Raw genomic sequence first — 17,491 nt, 5'->3', positions numbered from 1 at the left:
CCGAGATTCTGACTTGTGACGATAGCCTAACCCCGCAACGGTGGAAGTACTCTCTACCAAGTCTCAGAGATCAAGCGGTAACTAATACTTTGACACCTGGCTCTCTTGGCCTGCAGGTTCCTTCCATGTTTGGCCCTTTTCAGGGATGAAAATCAGGCCATAAGTGCTGGGCTGAGTTCCTGATGGCGCCGGGAATGGTGCTAAATCTAGGCAGGATTTTCCAAATGCCAATCACTCTAGCATTTAGTAGGGCATGTGATATTCCGTAGTGCGGCTCGGCGACCCCTCTTTCGACCGTTACCGAACAGTTAGAGCGATTTGAGAATGCATGTAAGACCACCCGCAAGCCCAGCCTGCTTATCGGCCGTTGATCCTGGTGACCACGTAGTTGTGTGACCGCAACCCTGCAGCCTGATTTGGATATCCGGTGTCTAAGATATTGTCAATCTGTATGGGTAGTTCCCAAAGACCTGCATCAATTCTGAATCAAAAATTCGGTGATCCCTTGACTCTGTTCAGTGTTGAGTACACAAGGTGAACCGAGCCGGACCATATTACTCGAGTTGACTGAGATAATAATTACCAGAATCTACGTCCCCCCTTTCGAACTACCACGGCCAATCGAAGTTCCAAGTTGAAGTCCATTTCTCTCGGACTCTCTTTATTGGCCATCAGCTTCCGTCCGAGTTTACGCTCATTCATCGACAAGGCCTGCGTATTTCACTCTCATCAGTATTCCGTCTGAGTCACGAAATTATCACCATCGTTCCTACGTCCATGATTTGGCCTGTTTGGGGCCTCTTATCATTCCAGGGCCCTTGTCTTAATTGGCGTTACTCAACTCAATATGGACTCAATACACAGAGACGAAGCTTCTGAAGCGAGTATCCGGTATGAACCCCACAATATTGGTGCCTCCTAAGCTCCTTTGATGTCGGTTCTCTAATCCATTGTAGGTTGAGGTCTATTATTCCCTTAATAAGCCATATACGAAAGAGAACATCTACTCCCTCCATATCTGTCGGTGTTGTACATGAAAGTAAGCATATATTCAGTCATCATGAGGGCGTCATGGATGTCAGCGAGAAGCCCCCGCGGCCTGTCGACGAGAATACTATGTACCTTTTAGGCTCGCTTACCAAAGCTTTCATTTCTGCGTCTTGTGGAATTCTGGTGGAGGAAGGGAAGCTGGCCTGGGACTCTCCCTTGTCCTCATATGTTCCTTTCAACCAGCATCATGATCCTGTGATCAGTTCTCGCGCCACTCTAAGAGATGCTCTATCGCACTCAACTGGGTTTCCACAGATCGATATCTCATGGTATGGTGCTCAAGGGGAGAGCATATTACCGCCTGAAGATCTCATGCACGTCGTCAACAATATCCCTGTCTTTCCTGACTTCAGAGCCAAATTCCATTACTCCAACTGGCTTTACGCTGTAGCTGGAAGGATCATCGAGGTTTGTGGCGGGGAAGAAACAGCCTCAGGATGGGGAGAGTTCATCCGTCGCCGTATCTTCTCTCCGTTGAGAATGGAACGCTCTCGTACCAACCGCAAAGATCTTCCAGATAGCAACTTTGCCGAACCCCACACTGTTCTGGATTCCAAATTGTCTGCCCGCCTCCCTGTACCAGAATGTTCGGATACAACAATTACAGGCGCAGCAGCAGCAGTGTGGTCTACCGTCCCTGACATGGCCAAATGGACAACTGCCATACTGGAACGACTAAACAAAGAGTGTACTGCAATGGATGAGCAAACTCCGGCATTTCTTAATCAGAATCCACTTCGTCAGATTCGAGAGATTTTGGCCCATCGATTCCGAGTTACTGATAACACGGTAAACGAGAATTCTTACGGACTGGGATGGGCGAGACATATTATCCCGTCTTCTCATCTGGGCTGGCTTTCGACAAACGGCCCCCAACCAGACCACGTTATCGGTCAACAGTCACGGCCAAGGCTGCTGTTCTACCACGGGGGTCAGATCACAGGCTATCTGAATACAATCTACCTACTTCCTGAGACCAATTCGGCTGTCATTGTGCTCACAAATGCACAAGGTGCAGGGGATTGTTCCGATTGGGCGGCTCAGGCCATCCTACAAGAGCTCTTTGACTTGCAGCCTCGGCTTGACTTCAGAGCAATTGTCGAAGAAAGCTCTCGGAAGCATCTTGGGCTTTACCAAAAGATGGCTAACGATTATGAAAGTCATCGCCAAAGTAATACACAATGTCCAGACCTTGACCAGATTGTGGGCAGCTATTACAATTCTGCTATCAAAATGACGATCGACATCAAAATGCGGGAGGGTTACTTGTGGATGCAACTTAACGGACGGAAGTCTCAAAGACATAAGCTGAACCATTATCACAACGATGTCTTCGGCTTTCTCCCGGCGTCTAGAGAAGAACAACAGCTACGCTGCCTTGTCGATTACTTCGATTATAAACAGTTTTTGCTCTCGTTCGAACGCGATCCGGTAGCAGGGGGGGTGATTTCATTGTCATGGAAAATGCAGGAAGACTTCGAACCATTAACCTTCACAAAAGCACGTTAAAATAGATTCATCTACATACAACGCAGAAGGGACATCATACTCATGACTTGAGGGTTTCGATTCGCCGTGAATAACAAATGTACGTTGATGGTGATCTCCAGATATTATATCTTGTGCAAGACCCCCATGACATCATATCCGACGGAACTCACAGAGTTGGTAAACCAAGATGCAGATCCTTTTTTCTCTATATATAGATCTTGAAACAGCATTGTTGATAATTAGCAGGCTGAAATCTTGCAAATAATTGCAGTTGATTCACTTCGGACTGTGTTTACATCTGTCCTGGACCACACCCCCAAACCCAATCTGTTTGCCTCGAGCTTGGACTTGAGGCTTACTTGCTTTATCCATATAGGCCCGTTGTTCCGAGAAAAATGTTTCTGTCGAATTTCCACTTGGCAGCAAGCAGTATGACGCCGGCGATAACCCGCAGCTCCGGAGTTCCAAAGCAGACCGTGTTCGGGCCGGAGCCGAGGATCCACTAGCGGCGTCCGTGTCCCGACCGGTAATACGGAAAGTGCCTTCCGCCGCATGCTAAAGTCAGGTGATTGGACAATTACCATCGCCCAAAGGCCAAGATGTATTTGGACTCCAGGGTATGCTGGCTAGCGTACGTATCTTCATGCAGTGACAGACCATCGAGTAGATTACGTATCAGATCGAAGTGACAGAGCATCCTCCATCAGCGAATACCACCAAACGATACAACACAAGTCGACGTGGGTGTCCAGTTTTCAGGCTTCCAGCCAACCAAGCAACCAGCCGCAGGCCTCCGAGGGATCCGACTCTAGCGTTCATGCAATCAGCCCGATCCTCCGTTGGCATGGAAGTAAACCCCATCCAGCCGAGGCCAAGAGTGACATTCACGTTCGCCCTAGAGAAATTTTCAACTGGACGGATTTTCAGGGGCTAGCAGGGCTGAGCCGAGGCCCAGCAGGTGCCCCTACAAGCTCCAATTGGACACGGGCACACCAAGACAGAGCGCCGCCAGGTACCACGGCGCACGACCACGACACCCTTCCACGTAGTCGCTCGCACCGAGAACCACCGAACCCGGTCCAGAGTGGGGGTCCCTTTTGTGCTGCGATAAGCCGTGAATTCGCCAGAGCACCGCGCGCTCCGACCCCAACAGAAAGAAACACGCACACCCCAACGACGTATCGGTACCCCGGCGAGAGGGTCCCGCAATATCGCAAACCCAAGGGAAAACAAGAAGCTATTAGCCGTGGACCCGGTAGACAAGCGCGCATTGCAACTCGTCGATCCGCATACTCGTGGTTTTTTTTAAAACCCAGAATTCCCATCCCCCATGCCAACCTCTCCCTCCCTCCTTGCTCAATGCTCCAGCACGCTCTGGTGCCACCTCCGCTCGTTACCGCTCTGGGCCTTCGTCCTCCTCGTCCTGCTCTTCGGCGCAGTCCGCCAGCTCGTGCTGCCTCCTCGTCGTCCGCCTCCTCCCCGACGGCCCGCCACCGCCGTTGCGGATAAGAAGAGAACATCTCCGTCTCCCTCGCGTCGCCCTGAATAGATAGACAGCCTTGCCGCGAAGCGAGCCCTCACCGCCCGCAATGGCGTCCGCAATCGCAAAGGCCACCCGCACCGAGGCCGACTTCGACCGCGTCCCCGTCCGCGTTGTGCGCTTCATCCGCCTCGCCACGGCCGGCGGCCTCGCCTACGCCGCCTACCGCATCCACTGGCGCATGGTTCTCGCGAGCTTCTTCACGGGTCCCGGCCGCATCAGCCGCATCCTGATGCTCATCTTTGCCCTGCTGAACCTCAAGAACATGCCCTTCGTGTGGACCGTACGTTCTCCTCCTTCGAACCCCAGAGAAAAGAGCCTAGACTAACCAAGCTCTCGTCCGCAGTACCGAGTATGGCACGCCATCATCTACCACCTCTTCATCCGCAAGTCCCCGCGGCTCGGCCCACGATCCCTCTTCCGCCCCATGATCTCCGAGTCCCACGCGCCCATCATGGAGATCGACTACAACATCCACAAGTCCAACTCGACCTACTTCTCCGACCTGGACGTCTCCCGCACCCACCTCTGCACCTACCTCCTCCGCCCCGGCTTCCGCCAGCTCACCCACAACGCGACCACGAAGCTCGTGCTCGACCCCAAGTCGGGCAAGCCCGCCCGCGGCGCCCTCGGCATCATGCTCGGCGCCGTCCACTGCTCCTTCCGCCGCGAGATCACCGCCTACGCCCCCTACGAGATGTGGTCCCGCATCCTGTCCTGGGACCGCAAGTGGCTGTACATTGTCACGCACTTCGTCCCCAAGGGCACCGCGCGCCCGACCGCGTGGCTCGACCCCAAGTTCGGCACCGCGCGCGTGCGCCGCGGCCCGGGCAGCAACACGGACAGCACCGAGTGGGAGAAGAAGATTTACGCGACGGGCGTGAGCAAGTACGTCTTCAAGATTGGCCGCTTGACGGTCCACCCGGCCGTGGCGCTCGAGGCGAGTGAGCTGCTGCCGCAGAGGCCCGACGGCTGGATGGGCGGCGCCAACGGTGTCGGCGACGAGGACTTTGACCTGAGCGACGTCACCGACGACGGCGCCTGGGACTGGAAGATGGTTGAGAAGAGGAGGCGCGAGGGCATGAAGTACGCCGCGCAGTTCGCCAGCATGGACGAGCTGCACGGCTGGCTGGACGGCGCGGACGGTGGCGATGGGAGCGCGCTGGGCAAGTTTGGCCTTGGCTAAGACCGACGGGGATTGGGTGAGGATAGACGGCGAGACGATGATAGATACCCGATTAGAACTGCCTAGAATAGACTACATTTGGGGATGCGATAAGAGCTTTGGGTGTAGAAAGCCGCGCACATGCGTGGAAGGTCTCGCATTTGGGACATGGATATTTGTTTGGGGCAAGTCGTTGCCGAATCTGCCGATGATAGAGTAAAGCTAGACATGCATGCGCAAAAATATACACGAATTTGATGCTCAAATAATCTTTCAGGTTGATTCTCTTTTCCCGTCAAAACTCCGCGACACCACACATTTGCCCTCCCTATTGGGCTCGATGCAAGAGTTGGAAGAAAAAAAGTGAAAAAAAAGTACAAAGTCCGGTCGGGCGATGCTCAGGGCTTAAAGGGCAAAGGCAGCGGCGGCGGCGATGGCACCGGCCCACCCAGCAGCCTGCATTCTGCCGGCGGCGGCGCCGGGCGACGTGGTGGAGGTGACGGCGGCACCCGTAGCGGTGCCGGTGGTGGTGGGGGCGGCGGTGGCGGCGGTGACGGCGCCCGAGACCTCGTTGCTCTCACCGACTTGAGAGCAGATTTGAGGCGTGAGCTGGAAGACCTCTGTGGGTTATACACGTTAGTCGACTGTTCAAGCCCCTCCCAGGTGATTCAGCCATCAAAAGAGGTGAGGCAAACGTACTGGCTTGGTCCGTCGAGCTGCAACCGGATGTGGCGAGGCAGGAGACGACGGCGGGAGTCAGCTGCGTGATCTTCGAGCACGAGCAGGCAAAGTCCTGGATGTCGCAGTTGACCGACTGTGCTGCGTCGCGGATACAGTTGACGGCGCAGGTAGGAATCTCTGCGACGAGTTGGTCGACCGTCTCGGCAGCGACGATAGCGACGAACAGGGAAGCGATGGCGGCGTACTTCATCTTGACTGAGTGTTAACGGTATGGTGAGCCTCGGGATCTGGGCAATGATAGTCAGGGTCAGGTTGTTGAGGCTGCGATGAGACTGTATGCAGAGCGTGAGGTGTAGATGATCTAGCAGAGCACATCAGAACCAACATAAGCCAGGTACCCGAGGGAACATAGCAGTCTTATACAGAACGCCGATGAGTCCGCCAAGCCGCAGTCTAAGCAGCAAACAACCGCCGGAATGGATGAGGTCCAGCCAGATCACCCACTCAGAGCTTCCAAACACAGCCAAGACGCGGTCGACGCCAGCGCCCTGTAAGCGTCTTGCACCCCGGATTGGGTAAAGGCAGGGCCACGATAACGGAAAGGATCACTGGTCTCGAGCCAAGTGAGGCGAATCAAGAGGCCTCACTGCCTCGGTTCGATGTCCGTCCAAGGTGTCTTGTTCTGTCGCTAGCAGTATGTCGATTGTCTGTTCAGCGATGATCGGCCCCCCATGGCGCCCCAGGCAGAAGGCACCTGTCATACTGGTGAAATGGGCCGCTTGGACTGGCTCGGTTTTCCTCTGCTGTCTAGCAGTTCGAGGCGCATTTGCTAGTCAAGGCTCAACGGAACAAAGACGGCTAGACCTGGTTCTGGGTCAGTCGGTAGCATCCATTTTGCACCCTTGAGTTGGAAATCGATCCTCCGCAAACGTATAAGCGCACATCGACGAACGACGACCCATGCGGAGCTGAGTTTTTTTGTGTAAAGGCATTTGCCCGTTTGTCCGCAGGAGTCTAGACTCACAAGAAAGGCATCTTTCCGGGGACTCCCGCGCTTCGGATTTAGCAAGCATGACGTTGACAATTTCGTTGGGCGGTCTGAGGAATGTTGGCCCAGCGAGGTTGATTAAGCTCATCGGCATCATCATGTAAGCTTTCCGCGATCCCCTGTCAAAAATGCAGGTCGGAGGGGAAATGGCAATGCCTGACCAATCACACCAATAGTTTCTCTCGCGAACGGATCTCGCTCAGCACACCTGCATTAGCCGACATCCGTTCTCATACCTATGGTGTCCAATGGTCTGGTCCGTGAGCCCGTGCCTCTCCCGCACCTTAGACCTGGAGATGGGATGGCAGGGTTCTCATAGGATGCGCTTCATTTTTCCAGCAGGAGCGCTGCGACATCATTGGTATTGCCCCGGTGAGCCAGGTGCAGATTGCAAATGGTTTTTGTTACTGCATGGCCGCTACATAGACGAGTCTACCGCTAGCCTGTTCTAGATAGTGCTTTCGTATCTATCGCTCATATGGGATTACCATCTTGCATCTTTTTGTTAGCTCATGGGGTTTGGCGCAGTCGGGCCTTCCCCGATCCGCTCGCTCGGAATCTCAAGTTCGCGGGCATACCGTCCCAGTGAAAGCACAATCGCTTTCTTCCGGGCTTTCGCTTTAGACTGCGCAGGACAGCATGCCGCTGTGGCCTGCCAAGTAAACGTGGAAGCCGCTCAGGTGAGTCGCAGCGGAAAACCTGGGATGCGGTACCACCTGCGTGGAGGCAACGGTATTCGAAACTTGTCCGAATGGAGACGGATTCTGAGCATTCCCCTGGTGATCCGCAAACATGGCTTTTGGCAATCCCAAGCAATGAACAGGATAGGGAGCACTCTCGTTGAGGCGATCCTAGCTGAGTGTTCAGGGCTTCGGCGGCACGTGAAGAGCGTAGTGGACTTGGCAGTCATTTCAAGTGGTTGGGCATCATGTTGGTGAGTGGAAAGGAATGCAAACGGAAAGTCGGAGTTAGTCGACTGACAATTCGCCGAATCCGAAACTGCAATTTGACCAACACGTGGTATGGCTGACCGCGGCGCGGCGGCCACTTTGCTGCGGCGCATCTTCCTCAGTTGGCGGCGGAATTATATAATATGCCGTCCCGGCATTGTTCTGGCATTTTCTTCAGTGGCGTTCCGCTGGTGTTGTAACTTACGTGTATGACAAACTCATAAGCGTATTGCTAGTCTCCGGCGCATTCGATGCAGAGATCAGTACCGGACCATAGACAACGACCTGGAAAGGAGTCGGAAGATCCGTCGCCATGGTATGCTTCCAAATTCTCATGTCGAAGTGAGTCGGTATTTTCCGACAAGTCGAGGTAGAGGTCGCACAGGGAGGATAAGGCTCAGACTTGGCAGTGCTGGTGGCTTTCTTTTGATCGGTAGGCGTTCTTGTGCTCTTAGTCGCTTTATCGTATCAACGGTCCCGCCGCTTTCGTCTGTCGTCGAAGGGGCTGACCATCAACAAGGGCATCGCTGGTTCTTTGGTCAGCGGTTCGCCTGCTCTCCGACCCTGCTGCACCCTCCCGCTCAAGGATCGTAGGTCCGATTTGCGCCGAGGTCAAAGCCAAATTACTTTAGCAGGCCATTCCATGACTACCTAGACCCCGGGTTCGGAGTGTCTACTCTGTGTCGACTAAGAGTTGGTTGTGCGATGGAATGTGAAAGCGAGTTTCCCTCGACGACGACAACGACAGAGAGACGCGCCGAGTAAATAGTGACGTAGCATGACATGCAGCGAATTGGATCTTGCATGCACCGTGATCATAGAGATGAACCAACAAAGGTCCCAGACAATGTAGGAGGCGAGAAGTAGACTTCTAGGTTCCCAGAGAGCCCTGGATCGCTGGTAGACAACAATGTGATTTTAAACCGAATGTAAGGAGGAATCGAACGTAGAAAAAAAATCGGCCAAAGTCATTTCTTCTGAAATCAGAACAAAGTTGACACAAAAGGCATGGGAAGCAGCGTGTGGAACCGAGGCAGAAGCGCCAGACTGTGATGTGAGCAAGGGAAAATAGGAACCGAGGCGGTCGACCTGCCGGTGACGAAACGAGGGACCCACCCACAGTGCATACTGTGCGATCGCCACCAGATCCCACGGTGCGTCACTGCCCCTCCATCTAGCTAAGATTAGCGGCACCGCGGGGCATTCGGTCCTGAACAAAAGTCAGCTCCCGCAACGCGACGAAGACTCTCCCGCATACCCAACCAAACCCAGCGCTGCCAAAGAAACAATGACGGAACAGCCGGTATCAGTCCTCTTCGTCTGCCTCGGCAACATCTGCCGCTCGACCATGGCCGAGGGTGTGTTCCGCAACATTGCGCAGAAGCCGCCGTACAAGGGCCTCATATCCAAGGTGGATTCCTGCGGTACAGGTACGCGCGAATACGTCATGAAGTAAACCCTCCCGGTTTGTCGCGCACTCGCTGACACGAGAGTCACGGAACAAACAGCGGCCTACCACGTTGGCGATCCCCCAGACTCGCGTACGATGGCGACGCTCGAGGACCACGGTATTACGGATTACCGCCACGCCGGTCGCAAGGTACAGCTCTTCTCCCGAGTCCCCGGGCTCACGGACGCGTCCGTGAAGCAGCCGCGCAACAGTAGCTGACGCGAGTTTCTTTGACGGACAGGTGTCGCCATCCGACTTTAACAAGTTCGATTACATCTTCGCCATGGACCGGTCGAACCTGCGAGACCTCCAGAACCTCCAGCAACGGGGCAACCCGGACTCCAAGGCCAAGGTGATGCTGTTTGGCGAGTTCTCGGGAGGGCGGAGACCAGAAGTAGTGGACGACCCGTACTACGGCGGGGACGAGGGCTTCTCCAAGGCCTACGAGCAGTGCACGCGGTTTTCCGGCAACTTTCTGAAGCACGTTTTCCCCAACATCGACCCGAAGGCATAAGGGACGGCGACTTGTCATCGAGAGGCATCGGCGCCGGAGGACAAAGACGAGCAGCTCGCGGCCAGTCGTGGAATGTGTTGGAAGGCGGCACGTATTGCAGCAGGGATATGGTCCACCATTGCGAAAGAAAAGTTTTGTCGCCGATGATGATCACGTCCACGGTGCGGCTTCGGAGCGGGGACAGGGGGGGGGGGGGGGGGGGGGGGGGGGGGGGGGGATACGGCGGGCTACCTGACAAAAAGGACAGGGCCAGCCGCACTGGTGAAATGATTACTGCTGCATCCAGAGATGTACAGACAGGCAGGCATTGGGAGGGGCATATCAGCGTGTCTTGTTTGATTCCACAGTTGCAAGTTGCATATAGAAGATTCGATTTCCATGCGGACCCGTTGACGGCCAATGCTGGGTGCAGCTACGAGGGTGCAGCTACGAGGGTGCGACGTGCAAGGGTGACCGACGATGTGTTGAGGATGGAGCCTAGGCGCCGTTGAAGACGGCCCAAGGTGGACTTGTGCGTAAGCGAGATGGACTTGGAGTGATGCTAGCGTTCTCGTGCAGCAACGGCCACTTGGCCAACTGGCACCGCAGGACAGAGTCTGACGGGCCGAGGATAGATGGCCAGAAAGATGGAAGTCAGGAGAGGATGGGAGGAGAGGGCATTCTTCAGCCCTACAGGCACATGTGGGATCTACAGTAGGTCTCGGTGGTGGCCGCGTTGGCCCGGCCTAGTGTTGTCACAGCGGCGGCGGCTTACGCCGAGCTGGATCACGACAGGTCGCGGTAGTCTGGAGGGAACGCTCCGTGCTGACAGCAGCTTCTGCTTGGGGGCCGCGGTGTCGGGCTTCGCGCGAGTGAGGGTCGTTGGAGCGCCAGAAGCTGACATGTCTCGTTGGTTAGAGGTGACACGAAGCTCTGAATGTGGGCAACCTACTTCATCCTGCGCTGACGGACGAAATGCTCGAGTGAGATGCGGCTGAGACGGCATGTGGCAACGTGTGGCCGGCGGTCACGGCTCTCCCTATACCGCCGGTGGTATTATAGTGCTCATGTTATCGCAGAAGCTTCTTCAGCTCCAGGAGTCGCATTCCAGAGAGCACCCACAGTATGTGCCAGCTGGTCGGGATCTCACCTCGAGGGAGAGATTGCAGTCTCGGAACCCCAAACTCTCGCCCCCATCCCAAAACTCGATGGCACCCGGCTATGTAGTGAGGCCGTTTCTGAGCGTCCTCCTGGATCCATATGTAATTCCCATCGGGGATTGATGACTCCCTGGTGCCCCCATCATGGATGCTTTGTCGCGCGGTTGCAGAGCTGCAGTTCCAGTCACGATGCTCAGCGCTTACTGGCCCCGGAGCAAATGGGGGGGGGGGGGGCCTTCAGAAACAGACCAATCAAAAGCCTCATAATGTTCAAGCCAGCAAATCAAGTGCGGGCCCGGGTGCTAGGTGTGGGTCATTCCCGCCAAGTCGCTTCCAGCCTAACGTCAGCAGCATGTACCTTGTACCTTGCGCCTCTCCCTGCTGCCACGCAGAAAGCAGCTGGAGTATCCTTCAACTTGAAGACAGCCATCTTCAGTGCCGTGACACACCCGGAGAACCCCTCCACAAGGCAGAGAGACATGCAACGACGAGAGCTCTTGTTCCCTGTTGCCTTTCTTCAAAGGAGGTTTGCTATGCATAGTAAGATTAACGAGACAAGGGCGAGTGTTGCGAATCATCAAGAACATCGTATCGCATCCCGTCAAGTGGCCCAGTCTCCATTCCCCAATCCCGGGTCCTGTCCAATCCAAACGACAAAGTCCACTTCAATGAAAGTGTGACGGGACAGCTGCCCCTCTCCCATCTCCTTTCCCGTTGCGGTCCAGTCCCTGACGCTGCCCCTCCCCCTTCGGCTCGTGCCTTTGACCATGGCTTACCTACCTATTTCATCGCTTTTACCTTCCTAGAGTCTCCATCCCATAAACATAGAGAGGTACCCGAACCGACCTGACCTGACCTGACCTGACCTGCTCTGACCTGCTCTGCTCGTCCCATGCCATCCCATCCCCCATTTCTACCCCCCCCCCCATCGCCCTCGTCCTATATCCCAAGGTGCCTACCTATCTTCTCCTCGTTCACTTTTGCACAATATCTGGCTCGTTCTCTCGCTGCCCTTCTCCCATCTTCCCTTCTTTCACATCCAAACATTCATCCAACGAAGGCTCTCACGCAAGCAGCATACCCCTGCAGGACAAAGACGAGGATTGTTTCGGCGACACTGCATTGTCATCCGTCATCTTTGGGCCGAATAGAGCGGGAGCCGAAAAGAAAAAGAGGGACATATAACACCTTACCGCCTCCCCTCGCCTATTCTGCTGCGTGGACGATCCATCATTCTTTTTTTCTTCCCGCCGAGCCTCGCTACCCTGTCTGTTCCGCAACTGTCGCATCGCATCGCATTCCTTGCTCGCTTCCCCACCTTTGCCTCGATTGACTCGCAAAAGATACCCCTCGATTCCTCGACGCATTCGACACAGCAGCAACATTCAAGCACCGGGAAAACAAACCACGACAGCGTTCCCCGACAATAAACCCGACCAGGAAATCTCGCAAAGATGGCTGATCTGCAGGGACGCAAGGTCTTCAAGGTCTTCAACCAGGACTTCATCGTCGACGAGCGATACACCGTCACCAAGGAGCTCGGCCAGGGAGCTTACGGCATTGTCTGGTGCGTGCGACCTTTCCGTCCTTCCCCCTCTTCTCGCCACGCTGCAACTGCTTGCTGCTGTTGCTGCTCGTACTGCCCCGCCATTCTGCCCAGAAAGCTGACGACCCCTTCCCCTCACTCAGTGCCGCCGTGAACAACCAGACTCAGGAGGGCGTCGCCATCAAGAAGGTCACAAATGTCTTTAGCAAGAAGATCCTCGCCAAGCGCGCATTGCGCGAGATCAAGCTGCTCCAGCACTTTAGGGGACACCGCAACGTGAGTCCTTTGCCATTCACGCCTCCACCCAAGCTGTCCCAACAACCCCGCGCGCCGCAGTCTGCGCCACTCGGCTGCACGCAACGTCCTCGACAGAATGCTGACGGCCTGTTACCATAGATCACCTGCCTGTACGATATGGACATTCCCCGACCCGATAACTTCAACGAGACCTACCTCTACGAAGGTACGCATTCCCTCACTTGCAGCCCTCTGTGCAACCCCGAGGCAGCTTGCTAATCCGTGCTTTGTGGCTCCAGAGTTGATGGAATGCGACCTGGCGGCCATCATCCGATCCGGCCAGCCCTTGACCGACGCCCACTTCCAGTCCTTCATCTACCAGATCCTCTGCGGTCTCAAGTACATCCACTCCGCCAACGTCCTGCACCGCGACCTGAAGCCCGGCAACTTGCTCGTGAACGCCGACTGCGAGCTCAAGATTTGCGACTTTGGTCTGGCGCGTGGTTTCTCCGTCGACCCCGAGGAGAATGCCGGTTATATGACGGAGTACGTTGCCACGAGATGGTACCGTGCTCCCGAGATTATGCTGAGCTTCCAGAGCTACACCAAAGCTAGTACGTGGTCCTGGCGCATAGCATTACGAATCATGTGTAGAGGACGTGACTAACAGTGTGACAGTTGACGTCTGGTCGGTCGGATGCATCTTGGCCGAGTTGCTTGGCGGCCGTCCCTTCTTCAAGGGCCGTGACTACGTCGACCAGCTGAACCAAATTCTCCACATCCTCGGAACCCCCAACGAAGAGACCCTGTCTCGCATCGGCTCGCCCCGTGCCCAGGAATACGTGCGCAACCTTCCCTTCATGCCCAAGAAGACTTTCTCCAGCCTGTTCCCTTCGGCCAACCCCGACGCTCTCGACCTGCTCGACCGCATGCTTGCCTTTGACCCCTCGAGCCGCATTAGCGTCGAGCAAGCTCTCGAGCACCCCTATCTGCACATCTGGCACGACGCCTCGGATGAGCCCGACTGCCCGACAACCTTCAACTTCGATTTTGAAGTCGTCGAGGACGTCGGTGAGATGCGCAAGATGATCTTGGACGAGGTCTACCGCTTCCGCCAGTTGGTCCGCACTGTCCCCGGAGCTACCCAGGCCGGCGCACAGGCTGCCGGCCAGCAGCCCGGTGCCAGCCAGGTTCCCATCCCGTCAGGAAACCCCGGATGGACGTCTTCGGATCCCCGACCGCAAGAGTACGCCGGCCAGGGAGGCGGCCTGGAGGCCGATCTTGCCGGTGGTCTCGACCATCGGAGGTAGAAAGCTGCACTCATCGAGGACAGACGCGTTGCGCTGCGCGCATCAATGGCAAGCGAAAACCTTGTTTGGCGTGCAATGCCAGGCGAGCGAATTTGAGAATATTGGGATATGAAGTCATTTCGAGATATGGCATGTCCGAGATGGAGAGGGCTTGAGCCGCTAGAAGATGCAGGCATTGTTTTGGATGACGACCATTCTTCTGGTGCAAAGGGGGAGAAGAAAAAGAGAAGGACAGACAAGACATTGGGAGGGGTCTAGATCACCTGAGGGGGTGAACGAACACGACAAAGATGACAAGAAGTCTCCAAATTTACCTAATTCCTTACCCACGATTCCACGTTTGCGTGTCAGCACTCTTGCTGGGTTTGCATCTCTCTAGTCGGCAGTTAGCGGCCTGTTGTTGTCTTTTTTTCCATGCACGCAATCAATCAATCTTGCTTCAGCTAATCTCGGCCGCCAGCCGAAGTGACTGGTGGCGGTCATGCAGGTTTCAGTTGAAATTGTCTTTTTTTGTTTTGTTTTTGCGGCTGACGTGGCTTTCCAGCTTCCTCTTCACCATGCGACTACGACGAAGCCGAAGGCGGTTTGCCATGGAAACGTTTCTCGTGCAAAGCTTCCCCGCGATACTCTTGTCTCAGCTACCCTCGTCAACGGAACTCATGGCCTAGGTAAGGTTTCGCCCTCACCGACGTCTCGTGACCGAGTCCTCGGCAGTTTGTCCTCAAACCATTCACTGCCTGTTCACGGGTCGATGAAAGTCACTGCGAAACATTCCACGAGGGAGCGAACCGTTGCAAGAATTGGCCTTGTCGTGGCCAATTGGTGGACTATGTACCGTGTAGAACGCCTAGTAAATACATGTGGGAAAAAACGGCAAGGAAATGTCGTCTCTCGTCTCCGCTCCGACGATGCGCTTTCCAGACCCAGCCTCGATTACATCGTTCCGCGGTACCCGTCTCATCCGCGCCGGGGGTATATCCCAAGTTTTTTGAGAGGGAAACGGAAAGAAAAATTACCAACAAAATCCCCGTTGTAAGGAAAAGATCAGATGCCATCCCCGATGACTGCCTTGTAACGCCAGTTGAACCCCCTGATTTGTTTTTTCAACGCCAGAAAAGGGGAAGAAGAACTCCCCCGCAGGACGGGAACGACGAGCTCAGGCCTTGGGGCCGTAGAACCAGTAGTAGGCCGCGTACGGCACGCTGTCGCTGGCGCCGGCCGTGGTGCACTTGTGTGCGACGCCGCCGGCCGTGACGACGCGGTAGACGGCCGTCACACCCTTGCTGCCGCCCTTGTCGCCCAGCAGCAGCCAGTCCACAGCGCCCGTCTTCTCGGGGCCGACGTCGGCGGACGAGGGGGCCTTTGTGCCGTTGAGCTTGGCGCCCTTGAAGAGATCATCGCCGATCTTGAATGTGGGTACGCCCGTGTTGTCAAAGAAGTGCTCGCCGATCTGCTTCATGGGCGCAATGTTGGGGAGGACGAGGTCCGCGAAGGCCTTGAAGGGCGCCGAGGTGGAGGCGCCGAAGGGGGACACGCCGTCGGAGACGAGGGGTAGCGAGGCGCTCCAGACGGCGTTGGTGGTGAGGGCGTTGAAGGCGTCGACGGACGGGAGGGAGCCGGGGCCGGAGTTCGGGTAGAGAGTCTGGGCGTCGTAGAGGCCGGCGAGGGCACCGACGGCGGTGGGGGTCAGGGTTGTTGTGCCCGAGCTGTTTGTGGAGGCGCAGGTGTAGTTCTGGATGCCGTGGCCGAGGGCGATGTGCTTCAGAACGAGGTCAGATGCCGCCGAGGGAAGTTCGGCGCCTGGTGAGCGTGTTAGTGAGGGCTTCGTGGAGAGGGGATGTAAGTGGGTGCAGCATACCGTTGCCGTTGATGGGGAGGGTCGGAGCGGTAGGTTTGGAGCAGCCGGGGCCGGCTTGCCTCTTTGCCGGAGCGGCGGAGGCGAGAGCCAGGGAGGCCAACAAGAGAAAGGTCTCGGCGAGCATGTTGGACTGTTTGCGGTTGGTGATAGACTGGACCTCGGGCACGAGTGTTGGGTGGGAGAGGCAGAGACGCGGAGCAGGGAGGCAATATAGATATATGCAGTAGCTACCAGGCCACACGCAAAAAAGACAGAGATTTCGGATCTAAGAAAAGATTCCTCCCGAGGAAATAAGCAGGCAGGTCTGGGTTTGTAGGGGCGTAATGCGGCGGGCCGTTCTGGAGACGACCTTGGGGGAGGCGGGTGTGTGGGTAATTTGAGCTGAATTTAGGTACGGCGCTTACACGCGTGGCGATGGGGTGGATGGCACGGGTGTGTGTTCTTGGGCCGAGACAGGAAGCGAGGCTAATGCGGGCGGGAGATGGAAGAGTAATAAACGAGACAAGTGCGGGAAAACCGTCTTGTAAATAGGTAAATGCAGAGAGTAAATAAAACTCGTGCCAAGGAGAGCAAACAAGAGAGAGAGTTGAAGAGACGAGGAAGGTTTATGCTGTGAGACGGACCGGGAGACAAGAGACGAGGACGGAGCTGGAGGATAGACTTTATATCGAGTCTGGAAGATGGGCAAGGCGGCGAGCTGGGAAGAGGGACCCGGAAACTAGGAATTGGATGCGACCTGCCATCATCCACACCCGAACGAGGCGCACTCTCTCGTCCGGTCTGACAAGGTAAGGTAGGCTTCCTTTTTCAGGATGCGAGGCGAAGCAGGGATCAGGAAGGGGGCCATGATGGCATCCGAATGTGTCCATCTTCATGGGGGAGAGAGAGTGAGAGAGACTTGATGCACCTGGAGCTGTGGCCGCGGGAGAGAGAGAGAGAAGGGGGGACAAGGAACACGGACGCAACCTTCTGGATGGAGGAATGCGATCCCTGGATCACGTTGGGAGGTTTGTGTTTCTGTCTTGAAGGGTTACCTTGCCGTCATTGTCGAGCATTAGCTTTGTCCCCCTTCGAGGCGAGGCGAGGCGAGGCAGGACAGGGCAGGGCAAGGCGAAGGGCAAGGCCATCTCTCGGGACGGGAGAGGGAAGTCTGTGCCGTTGCGGGTTTCTCGCAAGACCAGGCCAACACGGCAGGCAGGTCGCCGCGAGGGAATGGGATGGATCGAACAGCTCTAAACTAGGTAGTTGGAGCATGCGAGCGGAAACGTGGAGCGGCGTGCACACACCCAAAAGTTTGTCCCTCTGTTTGGCCGGACACATGAGACGAAGGGGGGGTTCGAGGCCAAGCGAGGAAACGGCAGGTGCAAAAGGCAAAGGAGGAGGACGGCAACCACCACCGCGGTGAACCCCTGCCGCCGCCGCTCTGCGGGGATGCCTGGCGCAATGCGCGTCAAGGTAGGTCGCAAGGCAGCCCACCAAACGCCGGAGACGGAGACGGCAGGAAAGAACCTT

General features: G+C 55.9%; 5 protein-coding genes across 5 annotated transcripts; 3 read left to right on the top strand and 2 right to left on the bottom strand.

Moving 5' to 3' along the window:
* Positions 1 to 4,130: 4,130 nt before the first annotated feature.
* ColSpa_04983 (putative thioesterase atnL) lies at positions 4,131 to 5,267 on the top strand (the record flags this gene model as incomplete). The annotated part of the gene is made up of 2 exons (XM_049271195.1): positions 4,131 to 4,364; positions 4,428 to 5,267. 2 exons carry the CDS (start codon positions 4,131 to 4,133, stop codon positions 5,265 to 5,267), a joined length of 1,074 nt encoding a protein of 357 aa, XP_049127152.1.
* Positions 5,268 to 5,651: 384 nt separating this feature from the next.
* ColSpa_04982 (uncharacterized protein) lies at positions 5,652 to 6,177 on the bottom strand (the record flags this gene model as incomplete). Its single annotated transcript, XM_049271194.1, has 2 exons — positions 5,652 to 5,866; positions 5,946 to 6,177. 2 exons carry the CDS (start codon positions 6,175 to 6,177, stop codon positions 5,652 to 5,654), a joined length of 447 nt encoding a protein of 148 aa, XP_049127151.1.
* A 3,036-nt stretch (positions 6,178 to 9,213) lies between these two features.
* ColSpa_04981 (low molecular weight phosphotyrosine protein phosphatase) lies at positions 9,214 to 9,889 on the top strand (the record flags this gene model as incomplete). Its single annotated transcript, XM_049271193.1, has 3 exons — positions 9,214 to 9,355; positions 9,434 to 9,525; positions 9,617 to 9,889. 3 exons carry the CDS (start codon positions 9,214 to 9,216, stop codon positions 9,887 to 9,889), a joined length of 507 nt encoding a protein of 168 aa, XP_049127150.1.
* A 2,593-nt stretch (positions 9,890 to 12,482) lies between these two features.
* ColSpa_04980 (mitogen-activated protein kinase spm1) lies at positions 12,483 to 14,121 on the top strand (the record flags this gene model as incomplete). Its single annotated transcript, XM_049271192.1, has 5 exons — positions 12,483 to 12,595; positions 12,718 to 12,850; positions 12,971 to 13,037; positions 13,111 to 13,425; positions 13,490 to 14,121. 5 exons carry the CDS (start codon positions 12,483 to 12,485, stop codon positions 14,119 to 14,121), a joined length of 1,260 nt encoding a protein of 419 aa, XP_049127149.1.
* Positions 14,122 to 15,277: 1,156 nt separating this feature from the next.
* Positions 15,278 to 16,103, bottom strand: ColSpa_04979 (uncharacterized protein; the record flags this gene model as incomplete). The annotated part of the gene is made up of 2 exons (XM_049271191.1): positions 15,278 to 15,921; positions 15,980 to 16,103. The coding sequence occupies 2 exons, from the start codon at positions 16,101 to 16,103 to the stop codon at positions 15,278 to 15,280; spliced, it is 768 nt and encodes a 255-aa protein (XP_049127148.1).
* Positions 16,104 to 17,491: the final 1,388 nt, after the last annotated feature.

The sequence above is a fragment of the Colletotrichum spaethianum genome (genome assembly GCF_022836535.1).
Source record: "Colletotrichum spaethianum MAFF 239500 DNA, contig11, whole genome shotgun sequence".
Lineage (NCBI taxonomy): Eukaryota > Fungi > Ascomycota > Sordariomycetes > Glomerellales > Glomerellaceae > Colletotrichum > Colletotrichum spaethianum.
The sequence above is the reverse complement of the archived record's forward strand: the minus strand, read 5'-3'. Positions and strand labels throughout refer to the sequence as shown.